General features: G+C 40.0%; 1 protein-coding gene across 1 annotated transcript; it reads left to right on the top strand.

Moving 5' to 3' along the window:
* The first annotated feature begins 665 nt into the window (after window positions 1-665).
* On the top strand, window positions 666-12,111 carry Myc (bHLH transcription factor Myc). The gene is made up of 3 exons (XM_083129430.1): window positions 666-936; window positions 1,365-2,329; window positions 9,285-12,111. Exons 2-3 carry the CDS (start codon window positions 1,468-1,470, stop codon window positions 9,935-9,937), a joined length of 1,515 nt encoding a protein of 504 aa, XP_082985556.1. The 5' UTR covers window positions 666-936; window positions 1,365-1,467; the 3' UTR covers window positions 9,938-12,111.
* Window positions 12,112-13,620: the final 1,509 nt, after the last annotated feature.

Raw genomic sequence — 13,620 nt, 5'->3', positions numbered from 1 at the left:
CCTTGAAGGGTGCTCCCCCACTTTATCCAATCTAGAACCTTTCGTTGCAAGGCCACACTGTTGACCACTGCGCTATCGTAATGTTGAAGATTATAAGGGCGACAGTATTGCTAATTACTAAATTCAAGGTAACTCGTACAGTGTTTGTCGAAATGAAATTTAAAATCATGAACTTAATCCGTTTGACAAGCAAACATTCGGAAATGTATTCAGCTTACAATGGAAATCAAGAATGTTTTGCTAGCACACCGCTAAATAAGAAGAAACAAACACCCCATGCTGTGGAGCATCGTCCAAGACGCGGCTATTATCACGCCAGACGTGGCGTCATGCTACAAGCTTGGGCAACCCTGAATCAGCCATCCCAGTGAATCAGCATAGCCCCGCCTCCTACAACGTGTTAGTAGGCCTGCGAGTGATGTGTGCACTACCCTTCCGCGGAAGAACGTAATTCGCCGGTATGTCTTGGTTGGCAGGAGAAAGTACAAGTCGTCATTTGAAAATAACTTACAATGATAGACGTAATGCTACATTAAAATGCATGTGCAAGTCGATTACGCCAGTCCACGAAAGAATTGCAATGACATTTGCAATAAAGACTGGGCTCCCGCCACTATCGCACCGGCGGAGGGATACAAGGGAGTAGTGAAAGACTCCCGGAATCTTGTGAGGCCGGGCTTTAGTCTAGCGACGGGCTGCTGCAGTGATCGTGTCTGTTGTTGCGCTCTCCCGTGTTGGAAATGTCTTGTGTAGGAAGGACAAGTGTATCATTTTTGATTTACTTCTTGCGTGCCGAGTTGTTCTTTGTTTACTGCAGAAGAAGAATATTAAACGTTTCAACTGTGTCAGTGAGTTGTTTCGGAAGTTTGAAGCGTTAAATGCGGTTGTTTCTCCCCGTGTTTTTTAAATACCCTTTCCTGGATTGAACTTTTTAAGGTGAGTCGTGCAAAATGATCTTGGCGTATTGTTACTTTGCATTTTCGCACTTGCTATGAATGTTAGGTACTACCTAACGTAGCAATATGCATTGGTTTTATTGCCAAGTGTATTTGACGTAAGCATTTTCGCACGCTGTGAAACGTCAGTGACTACCGGCCTGTGTACGAATATCAAGTATTTTACAGGATGGTGGTACAATTTAAGTCAAATAGAGTCTGTTATTGTGTACAAAGTTGATTTCTTGTACTGCCACTCTGAAAGCTTTTTTATTTGTTTTGTAGCATAATACCGGCACTTCGTGACGTGCCATATGCTAAAATTTATCTTAAAGATTTGTGTGGTACTAATATATCGGAAGTGTGTGGTGAATAACTGTCGGAATTACTTAAAAGTAACACTATTAACTTCTTCTTATTTTGTTCCAGGAAACACATCAGCTGGCGGACACCCCGTGTCACCATTAACCTGTTACACCAGGAGTTACAGCAATATCTTCAGTGACCGGCTATAATTCCCCACGTTCCCAAGATGCCAATCCTCTTCGACGAAGTGGAGTTCGGACTTACCGACAACTCGGACTTCCTTCAACAATATTTCCAATTGGATCAAACCTTAGGTTTCGGTGGAAGTGCGGAGTTCTACACCACGCCCGCCCCGAGCGAGGACATATGGAAGAAATTCGAAATGGACTCCCCGGCTCGTCAGTTCCCGTTCACGGATTTTGAGGACGATTCGTACTTCGCCAGTTTGTCCCGTACTCAGCTGGACATTTGGCCCAGCCTGGGCCTGGAGACTCTGGATGTGGTCAGCAAGGAAGCCAGGGAGATCAGGCACCACGACTGCATGTGGGCAGGGTCGTGCCACAGTGACGAACACAAGCGGAACGGGGTCGCCGTGAAAGACGACAAAAATAGTGAAAAAGTTGTTACAAGTGTCGAATCCTCCCAGACCGCGCACAAAATACTTGGAGCCGTGAGTGTTGTGAAAGCAGACACGTTCAGGACTGCTAGTGAGGGTGTGTGCGTGGCCAAATCGGAGCGACTGAGGGACAGCAGGACATCGTCGGACTCGGGTCTCGGTTCGGACGGGGAGTCACCTCGGCCCGAGACACCCCAGTCGCTTTCGGAGTCTGAGGAAGACGAAAGTTCGGACGATTCCGTGACTAAAAGTTGGCCGAATACTTCTGCGGAATATGGTGACGATTGTGAATCCGCCAGCACGCTAGTGAACGCTTCCGAAGTGACCGGCCAACGGCGGACTGATTGTAGTGTATCTAAACAGACTTCTGTGAGTGACCATAGTTACTTGAACGATCACAGTTATCACTTGATGAAGGGTGCGTCGACCATCAAGACGGATCATCTTGGAATTCAAACACCGTCAGACTCTGGTGAGTTTTTAACATGTTTATTTAAAAAATCTGTGGTTCGGAGCATGTTAGGTGTTGTACGCATGGGCGTATCCCTTGGCAGATGACAGTCAATATGTTACACGCATTTCTCGTGTAAAAAACGTACTTTGCTTGAAATAATTCTTTTTTGTCAAGTCCAAAGGAAGTTTTCCTAATAGCAAAAGGCGCGAAATCTTTTTGATAATATGCTGTCACTAAGCAACCTTGTATCCTACGTACAATGGCTCCCTCGGCGCAGCAGAAAAAGCGCGGGAAATCTCTGTTCTGTCAAGGTCGTGTGATGCCGGAATTCATATTACGCTCATTCCAGGGCTCGGAATCTGGACATTTTTGTTCATGCTTGGGATAATTGGGGGAGGGGTAATCAATCACTGTACACGTAACTATCACGCAAGTGATTTTGTCGCAACTGCGATGAGGTAAACCGAATAGCACATGCATGTATTGTTGCTTTAATTAATTCGCGTTTCCGTAACCCTCTTACTCGGCGACACGTTTGCAGCGCAAATAAGACGTTGCCATTTAACATTGTGCGGAGATAAGGTTTCGCCCTACAAGGTGGCAATGATCTGACGCGTTAATTTGGCAAGAAGATTGAAATTAATTGTTAAAAGATTAAAATTTGCGTTAATAATTTCCATTAAATTTCCTCTAAATAAACCTGACACCGTACAGAAACAGACGTGCATTCGCAAATGTGTGTGTTCTTGTATTTTTCGCAAGCGCAAGTAATCTTGTTAGGTAGCATATTTTTTTTAATGACTTGCTGTAGCAAGTCTGCAAACTTATCGCAGATGACCGGGAATGTAGCACTTTGCGTAAGGCGAATGTTTTTAGATTGTTATTGTGGCTTATTTACATTGTTGAACTTTATCATAGTCTCATCAACAATAGAATGCTACATATTGACGTTCGTAGGGGGCCGACAAAGTTTTCTTTTTTTACCAGTTTAATAAATCTATTGACAGTAAGCACTCTGTAAATAGACTAAGCATTTAAATGTTCAAGAAACCACCAAAATATGTGCTATAAGAACCTAAGTAATTTGAAAATTGGGCACAAATTGATGGGAAACTATTGCTAACCCACAGAATACAAAAATAAAGTACATATGTTATGAAAACTTGTTGCAATATTTGATCATTGTTGCATATTCCATTTTAATGTCATTGAATAGTTATACCAATGATTCACAATTTGAAGCAGTCAGCAATAATATGATTTCAGTTACACTGTCAAAACGCATAACGAAAACTTATTTTTTAAAGGATATTAAGATACATTTGCATATTAAAACTTGTCAATTATTTAAACAATGGCATGACTGAAGATGACCGGACTCCTCTTCTTCTAATTTGGCATACTTGCTAATTGAGTCCTGCTAATGACGAATCTGAAGTTAAAATTTGTCGGAAACTGTCTAGAAATTGCAAAATAATTGCGAACCATTGACGTGTGGTTGGGTTAGGCAAACATAGTTAAAATTTCGTGTGGTAGTATCAGGATCTTGAAATTGCAAAATAATTGCGAACCATGGAAGTGTGGTTAGATTAGTTTCGGTTAGCTTAGGCAAACTCCTTATTTTCGATTATTTTGTAATTTCTAGAAGTTTCAGACAAGTTTCGACTTCAGATTCGTGATTGGGAGGCCTCGATTAGTGAGTAAGCCAAATATGAAGAAAATCGGAGAGGGGTCCGGTCATCTTCAGTCGTTCCAAAACAATAGTAGTTCCGTTATATTCCTGCCACTGTCGTATTTTAATTCTCACTATAATTGTTCATTTGGTCTCTGGGTCACTACTGTATGGCTAGAGATCAGCTGTTTTTGTGGAATGAATGAAAGCAAAGACTGGCGCCGGGGTGTTTCTTAATCGTTCAACCATGAAGTAGTAGTTTTGTCAGCAGGTGCCTCGCTATTCCATGCTTTCATGCACAAGTCCCTTTAATTTTTTGTGGTGTTGAAGGTTGCTTGTATTAAAAAAATATGTAAAGTTTCTTAACATTTTTAAACGTTTCGAACTTATTACTTTACAAAACTAAAGCTTTTATATTAACTTTTGCGTGCAAGAACTTGAATCAGCAGTTACTACCTTAACATGGGTTTTAATTTCTTTAAAGGGAACTTTCGGATAGTTTTGTATTCCTTTTTGAACCATGGTCTGTTTTAAGCGCATGTTTATTGAGTGTTTATTTCCTACAATTCTAATTTGTAGACTGATATTTGTAGAGGATTGAGAGGGGGGAGGTACAACCTATGATTGTAGATGTTATAAAGCTAAAATTCCTGCAATTATCTTCCTGAACAAGTACAAATGTTATTTTCCAAAATTTCTCCCTTGATAATACAGATTTAAGATCATATGAAGATGTTCTATTCTGCATCTGATGTCATACTTAGTGCACGTACATTTAAATGGAATCTTCTGTATTTTTTTCAAGATTTCGAATATGCATGCAATGCTTGTTTAGAGTACCACCCTTTGTAAGCTGCCATTCGAAAGCTTAATGGATATTTGTAGGACAGTGTTAGGGTTGAATATTTTAACTTAGACCCGATACAGTCTAATTAGTTTTAGATACGCCTCGAAGGGCGATCAGTGTGGCCCATAAATCACTCATTCTCGCGATTGGCCGGAAGTAAAAGAAATTGTGGCGCTTGATGACAAAAATACAAGTAAACTTTAGATGTTTCGGGTAGAGGGTTGCAATAGACACAACTGAACTTCATTTGTTAGTCATTGATAAATTGTTAATTTTAGAAGTTTCATGGTAATTGATATTTATTCCTGTAAGAAAAAAAATGAGTTTTATATTTCGGGTGGGCACAGCAACACTGTTCCCTTATCAGCCAACGTACACATTATGGGGAAAATGGTAAATTGTCTCCCCTCCCCCCAAGGGACTGTCAAGTCTGTTATACCAGTATACCAGGCAGTGTTTCACAAGGTTCTTGTCACTATTCAACCTCCTCCCCAAATATTGCACGATGTTAGATCATCATCATAATAGCTTGCTGGGCCGTGTCCATTTGAGTGTTGCCAAAAGATCGATCGTGTTGGGACATTTACTCGCAGGTTGTACGTTTAAAATCCCATGGGTCGCTAAAGCTCTCGTGATTCTGGTGGCGAGCTCTGCCAGGGTGTGTTCTATATATGGATCTGGATGCATTTCACGACTATTTCACACATTGAATGAAATATTGTGAAAGGGTACCTCGTGACTTGTCTGCTCTTGACCTTGGCGCGGCCTCGCGTCATAGCGGCCCGACATTACGTAACGGCGAGGGGCGATGACCCCCGACTTACCCGCGTGAAGGTCGCGCTGTTGCCAAGTCTGGTCGGCTGAAAATTGTTCTCCCCCCACTTACCCAGACTTGTAATTAACTTTCACTGAGGCTTCTTTTTTTTTCCACGATTCGGCATGTTGCACATGGCAGACTCATTTGAAGTGTTCTAAAAATGTTCGCCGGGTTCTCAGAAATTAGTGCGCGCAGCCAAGCGTGTTTGTGAGAGATGTGGCGGGGGGGGGGGGGGGGTGGACTTATGTCTTGTGCCAATCCTTCAGTATTTGACACTTGATCATTCATTGCTGACCCTTACCTGGAGTTGATATTTCTTCCTGTAAGTAGGTCTCTTCCGCTTCGGTTATTTCTGACCAGTGCAGATATATACCGTCATCAGCTTGGTCCTCGCCAGTCCGGGTTCGACGCTCGTCAGTGCATATTATATATTTCATCTGATGTAATTCACATTGTCGCAATTAACATACAAATATGCGTACCATACGAGTTGTGGATGATCGGCCATACTGGAAGTGGTGATCAGCACCACGCTCCGGCCGCCTATACCCCAGGTAACAATTAATTAGAAACTGTCGGAAAATTGCTCCAGAGATAATCTTCCTCAGAAATTCGAACCTCTGTCTCCCGCGTGCCAGTCGACCACTTCCTGGATATAATGAAAAAGTAATATTTAATGATAACTAGAAATTTAAGCTACGATATTGGTATCCCCTAGTCGGAAGTATTTTTTCATTATTTTAGAGTTAGTTCCTTCATGGTCTTTGCAATTCGTCTTTATCTGTTGTGATTCATCTATCTGTCGCGAGGGCGCAAGTATGTGTCGTACAAATTCAGTACATACAAAATGAGGGTAAGCGCGTGGATGACCCCCACTTGTTCCTCAAAGTCTTGCCCGCATATGGAGGTGCGAGAACTTTTTCCATTTTTCAAACTACATTTGTTTTTCGATGGGCAATCAAGGGCTGCTTTGGTTAGTTAATGTCGAATTTCGTATTCCTATTTTCCTAGCATTACTGCTTAGGAGATCTCTGGCCACAATGTTCTTTACGACATTGTTTCGTAAGGAAGTGATATATATTTGTGACGATCCGTACTCAGCCTTTTAAACTTTTGCTGGCTGAACAAATGTTCGCGCCGTTTGCAAGAGGGTTTTCGCAGAATGGTCTCCACGGCGGGGCGGCCATGTGCCCCACTACAGGCATAAATGGTTTACGGCACCCTTAAACTCCGAAAGCCCCGGGGGGAGGGGGAGTGAGTAAAAATTTAGTCTAGACGGGAATCGATTTTGCGGAAGAGCAGGTTCACGGGTGTGGCAGAAGCAGGGCGTGGCCGTGAATGGGCCTGCGCAGATGCGTTTTGGATGAAGCTTTTGCCCCTGACCCTTTTTCAGCGCGCACAGGGACCGAATTTAAAGCAAATTGCTCTACAAGATTGGATTAAGCGTGTCAGTTGTACCTTGTGCCAATATGAAGGCTAAATTTTGTTTTTTGCTCGAATTCCACCCCCTCGGTACACACATCTAATGAACATATGAATTTGCAAGTATTGGTGGTCAACGTCTTTAAATCGTTTCCACTCGACTCGCTCCGGGACTCCCTTCAATGCTATCACACTATCACAGTTGAGACACGTGGTAATGTACAAGCTGAGGAAAAGGTAGTGGTAATTCATAGCATGTCCTATCTTTTGTAATTTCTTTTTTATAATTATTTCCGGTACGTCTCGTGTAATTACATACACTAGTAGCTGTACAGGACCGTTGCTTTTGGGGACTGAATGTCGCTATATTTATGACATTATCGCCCCCTTTTAGCTAATGGCGTGCCGAGGATTTTCGAAAGGGTAAATAAAGTGTCTTAAGTTTTTAATAGTCTTCACTGTCGTTTGCCATATTTTCCATGATTTAAAGTTATTTCTTATAGAAGGGGGAGTATAGCACCCACCAACCCCCTCTGGACACCCCACTGCTTTAATTTATTATGAAGTTATGTTAAGAATGAGCGGAACTTTTCTTGACGAGCCAGACACTCGGCTACGAAAAAAACCTGCCACGCAACCATGCCGGAAGTGGTCACTGGCGTTTCTTGCCAAAACTTGATTTGCCCTAGTTTGTTTCAAATGCGGATGTCTCGAAATTGGAATTGCGAGATCTGGGTTCGATGTCCTTAACCACGCCTAGTCTCGCCGTCCCCGCTTGTACGCGATCGATGCCGACGTCTGTCGCATGCTCCGCCGGGCGTTACAACGTTGCCACTTCTAGTACTCCATTGCGTACAACTGTGTGCTATTGCGGTATTTCGGATTTAGGCCATTCTGCAGTTCATTAGTGCCACGCACGAGAGCGACTGGAAGCGCGCTTTACATCTGTCTTTGCAATGGCAGGGGCGGGCTCTTCTGATCAGATAGTGTCGTCACTTCTAATCTTGTCCAATATGGAATTTGGGCTATCGCGAGACTCGGTGGCGGAATGGTTATCGTACGCTACGAACCCACGGTTTTGTGTTCGATTCCTAGTTAAGCCTCGAACGTTTTGTTTCTTCCTCTTCATCATCTTCCAACGAAGTCCCCAGTAGAAATTAATGAGAAACAAAGATGGGGAGGAAGTCCGGTAATATACCACTAAATGACCGTCCAAACTTTTATATTTGTTCCAAACAAGCATTTATATTTGTAGATCTTTCTTTGTTGGTGTGCGGAAACCCCTTTGCCCTCTCCCTCGGGCGTCTTAATTTTCTTCATGATAATCATTGGTCGTGATTAACCTGTAGAGGTGGAATAGCGGCTTAAAATAACTATAGGTTTCTTTTCATTGACCCCTCTCATATCCTCACAGCCAGTGGCGTACCCAAGGGGGATTATAGCTCCCCCCCTTTTGGCCCAGTATTCCTTAGAAAGGAACATCAAACGCAGGAAAAGATGGCAAAATGAGGGCTGAGTACTAAAAAATGTATACCTAACCCCCTCATTTCGAAAATCCTGGGCACGCCACTGCTCACTGCCATAGTAAAATTTGAAAGTTACTTGAAATAAGAATATAAACGTCTAGAAAATGGTATGGAGTACTGTTTTGTTACATAGCGAACATATACAGTATGTCTACACCACAACATGCTGTTCACACTAAAATAAAATTGGGTCTCTGATTTGAGGTGCCACTAAACTTGTAGCCTTTGTCAGCAGGCTCTTCATAAAAATCACTACAATATTCCGAATTATGAAATATTAAGAATTTCTTCCACCACAGATATTGCCAAACTATTAATCCTGAGCTACTACAGAGTGATCACAAACAAATGAAGCTTCGGCTAAAATCTCTGGTGGTTCTGCTATGGTATGCACAGATATTTTCACCAGCTCTAGAATGGTTTTCTAGATTACACTGGAGTATTGGCAGTCAGTTCTTACAAACCAAAAAACTAACTACTCGTCAATGTTTCAGAAGGAATTCTAAACAGATATATTGTTTCAAACAATTGAATATCATAGTAAGTTTTCAGAAGGAATATGCTACAGCAGACCAAAGGTCTAGGCTCACCCACCACATTTTAAGATATTTCTGTTTATTGCTTGTTGAATTTAAATATACATTTTACTTGATAATGTGATATTAACAAAAAGTTCTTTCTACTTTCAGAGGAAGAGATTGATGTCGTATCAGTCGCGGAAAAGACTGTTGTCAATGGTCGTTCCAAGACAACCTCCACAAATAGTTTGCCAAACAATCCAAGTCTGCAGGTGAGGCATCAACTTCAAATCACTGTGGCAGAGATGGCGGCACATAAAAAAGGTTCACAACATAAACAGGAGGGGAAGACTGTTCCCTTGCGAATTATGGTAGGTGGTGATGAGGCATTGGTACGATCGGTTCCAGCATCAAGTTTAAGAACAGGCATGAAGAGATATCACGGGGATGGAGGTGGGAGTACAAAATCTGCGAAAAGAGCCAAGTTACATCACAGTACACCATCTCCTCGTAAACGTGGATCACGATCCGGAAGCGATTCGGAGGATCCTATCGAGAAGAGAAGCATACATAACAACATGGAGAGGCAGCGTCGGATAGATTTGAGGAATGCTTTCGATCATCTCAGAGTGTTAGTTCCTGAAGTGGAGGATAACGAGAAGGCAGCTAAAGTGCTTATACTTCGTGAGGCGGCAAAGTACTGTGAATCATTAGCAGACAAGGAAACATCACTTCTAGGGAAGGCTGCCAATATGAGAAGGACTCAAGAACAACTCAGAGCTAGAGTTTCCCAACTAAGACGAATGTTAGCATCAAAACGATAATTACTAACCACTAGTTTCCGAATTTGTTTCAGCCTCAGGGTGATCTATGATAATTTATTGTAGGGTCTCGTGTTCCACTAGTTGTTTTTCATGAGATTTTACTGTGGATTAACATTTTCATCATGCAAGTGCTTCTTGTATCAATGGGTTATTGCTAGTGTGGTTACTTGGATAACAGGCCTTTTTTATTTCGTGAGCCTAGATCGAGCCTTGAGATGCGAGTTAATGGCTTTCATTCAGAGTAACAAAATTAGTTAATTTTTGTAACAGTAGCACTAGTAATAACTTAGCTAATATGATTCTTGAAATATGAGGAAGAGTCAAGTATGTTAGTGGATTAATAATACAGATTCTGTGTAAATATATACATATATATATATATCTTGTGTACATTATACAAAGCTAGAAGCCAAAGCATTTCATATTATTTCTATAGTGTGATATATATCGAAATAAATATATATATAAATATAATAGATGTTTAGTTGTTTTTGCCTTTATGTAATTTCTCTAGTGCCTTCATACCTGTTATAGAAGAATAATATAGTTTTCAGATTATCTCTTGAAGAAAGAGTGAAATAGCCGAATTTAAACTATCAAAGTAAAGGTATTTGTAATAGCTTACGTGCAAGCATATCAGTTAATTTTGGTTGTAATTGTCTTAATGATACCTAAAAGAATCTTTTGGTCATGCATTGCAGCTTGACCCCCTTCTGATGCAAACTTGTTTGTATCTATATTTCTATGTAATTTTCTGCATACACACACACACACACACATATATGGATTATATGTATAGATAGCAAAAAGTCCATTGTATGTATGTTAAGTCTTGTAATGGAAATACACACAATAGTTAATGTGATGTAGTTGTTACCATGATTGTTTTGTGAAGTCTCTTGTTTAGAACCTCCTTATATATAAGGAAGAAGCAATGGAACTGTTATTTTAAAGTTAACCCATATTGATGCACTGCTCAATATTAAGTAGTGATAGGGATGAATAGTGTTTTTTCTTCAGCTTTTTGATAAGGGCTAATCCTATGAATATTGTAACTTAATATGTTCTTTCAGGGGAGCATATTAAATTTTGTGAGTGTGTGTATGCCACTGCATGCATGCATGCAAACGCATTAAAGATGTAACCTGTTTTCTTGCTCTAATATCATTACCTCAGTATTTTGTACTTTTGATAAATTTTACAAAAAGAAAAATTATATAAAAATATAGTGTCCAGCAATTAACATTTATGGTGAATGAATACATTGACTTGACAATGTACAATGAGTAAAACAAAATAGCATATGCCTTTGTTTGATGGAAAGATTTCTTACAATTTGTGGAATGTTTGTTGCCTTTTTGGATTTGGTTAATATTGTGAAGTTTTTCCAAGGGAAAGTAGGTTTTCTTGTGGTGGCAGCAGCATTTGAAGTTGTTATTTTTCATATTGACCATGCTATTTCAAGTTAGTGAAAATTTGTTTACATACTAGCTTGATTCTGCTACTGGTTTAACATGTATGTGAACTGGTTCCTTCTCACTTCCACTTGAGCTCATAAATCGCCCCTTTGTTGCTATAGGAAAGTAGGAGGAAAGTGACCTTGAACCTCCATTTGAAAGGTTTAACATAGTAGGCACAGAGAGAAAAATTGTGATTAGCTAAGGCATGATTCCACATTTTGTAAGGAGCATTTTTGTCATACGTCTGAACTTTTATGTAAATTTATTAAATTCGGTAGTACTTTTTTATTTCATAAATCATATAACCATCATTGTTACATATGTAAGAAAAGTTTGTGAAATGTGCCTTTTGATTTGCTAGTGTTACACAAAAGGCCTATGCATCTATTGTCTCTTTTTATTTGAACTTTGTAAAAAAAAAAAATTCTTAGTCATTGTCAGTGTATGTTGTCATTACGTGTGTATTGCATATGTAAATGGACAGTGACAGATTGTGCCAATCATTTGAGCTGGAGCACGTTTCACAAAATGTTACAGCAAAGATGTAAATTTTTCATTGGGATAATCCTAGCAGTGAAATTAACTGCTACATTGTACTTAAAAAAGAAGAAAAATATTGGACAAAATTTCATTTAAAGACTGTTACAGAGGTATTAATTGGTTGTAGTTCCTTGTTTTCAATATAAAACAATATATATTGTTAAATCAGAAGAATTTCTGCTTTATTATTTCGCTAATTTAGACGTTTAACCTTGTGTTGATTACCTTTTGGTAGAATCTAAAGCTAAAAGTTTTCATTATGTGGAAATTAGGGCTGAGCCAACACCAATGATTTAAAATTGTAACATTTAAAAGTTGTTCAAAATATAGGCTTAGATTAATATTAGTGTTCAACTATTCCACTAAATATGTAGATCAATTTACCAAGATTTTTGTGTAAAAATATTTGAGAATTACATCAGAATAATAAATTACAAAATTCAGTTTCACACAAAACTAGTGCAAAACTAAAAACTTCGAATATTTGCATAATTTCCAGGATAATTGCACTGCGAATATGTCCACAAAGGAAAGGTAAGGTACAAAGAAAAAAAGCAGGGGAAACCAGCCCAGACTTAGTAGCACAGTTGGTAGAGCAATGACCGGGTATGCTGGAGACCCAGGTTAGAGTCCTGGTTTTTGCAAAAGGATTTTAAGGTGCAAAATTATAGTCTGGGAAAGTGGCGCACTTTATATAGTACTGTGGTTCTGCCCTATAGGTTTTGTTGGAAGTTCGTGTTTTCTGTCACGGGTTTTGCTACGTACATTAGATAGGGAACTATTGGGGTTGCGATGATGATATTACAGTTTCATAGCGCTCGGTTTGCTCTACAAAATCTGAGTATATGATTTTATATAGCTGCTCAAGAAGGGTGAAAATCATTTATTTTTCTGTCCAATTTTTAAACAAAACCTGAAAGAAAATGTGCTGAAGCATGAAAGAGGGGGTAAAAAGGAGATAAATGTGCTAATCTCATGAAAACGTCTGCATTTTTGGAAAGGTCCTGCACCTTAAAATCAGTTCCCTAATGGTGGTGATATATGTATTCTACATATGGGAAAAGTTGGAACTCCTTTGGGGGGGTCATCCAGGACATGGCCGTACTTAGAGGGTGGGACGGTTCCTAGGGTTAAACCCCCTCCCCCGAAACTTCTGGCATGTTGGATTAATGGAAGTTCAGAAACCAAAATCTGAACCCATTTTCAAAAATGTATTCAAAGCTTCAGAAAATACATGGATCGAGCTGGAATTTTCACAGAAATTAAGTTAAGCCCCTATCACACGGAACTGGATTTCTAGTTGGAATGCTCTAGTTGACGCTGGACTGGCTACCCATTTGCTAGTTTTCGCCTCTCACGGTACTTGTTACACCGTACTTGTCGATAGTCTTTCGTTCCCATAATGGCGGCCGCGCGAGATGTAAACAACGTATCACTTCACACTTTTAAAATACGATAACTATCCAACCGAGAAAAATATCGCATCGCATTAAATGGTTTTAGGTAGAGAAGAATGGCGCTGATAAAATACATACTTTACAACGTTTACTATACAAGTATGGAAGAATATTTTAGCTTTTTCAATTGTACACATGCCTTTCGTGTTGTATGCACTCGGAAACCACAGACAAAAAAAGGCTACTTTACAAACTCACAGATTATCTTCACATGGCCAAACTTTGC

Source organism: Lepisma saccharinum, chromosome 1 (assembly GCF_977018435.1).
Source record: "Lepisma saccharinum chromosome 1, izLepSacc3.1, whole genome shotgun sequence".
NCBI classification, from domain to species: Eukaryota; Metazoa; Arthropoda; class Insecta; order Zygentoma; family Lepismatidae; genus Lepisma; species Lepisma saccharinum.
The sequence above is the reverse complement of the archived record's forward strand: the minus strand, read 5'-3'. Positions and strand labels throughout refer to the sequence as shown.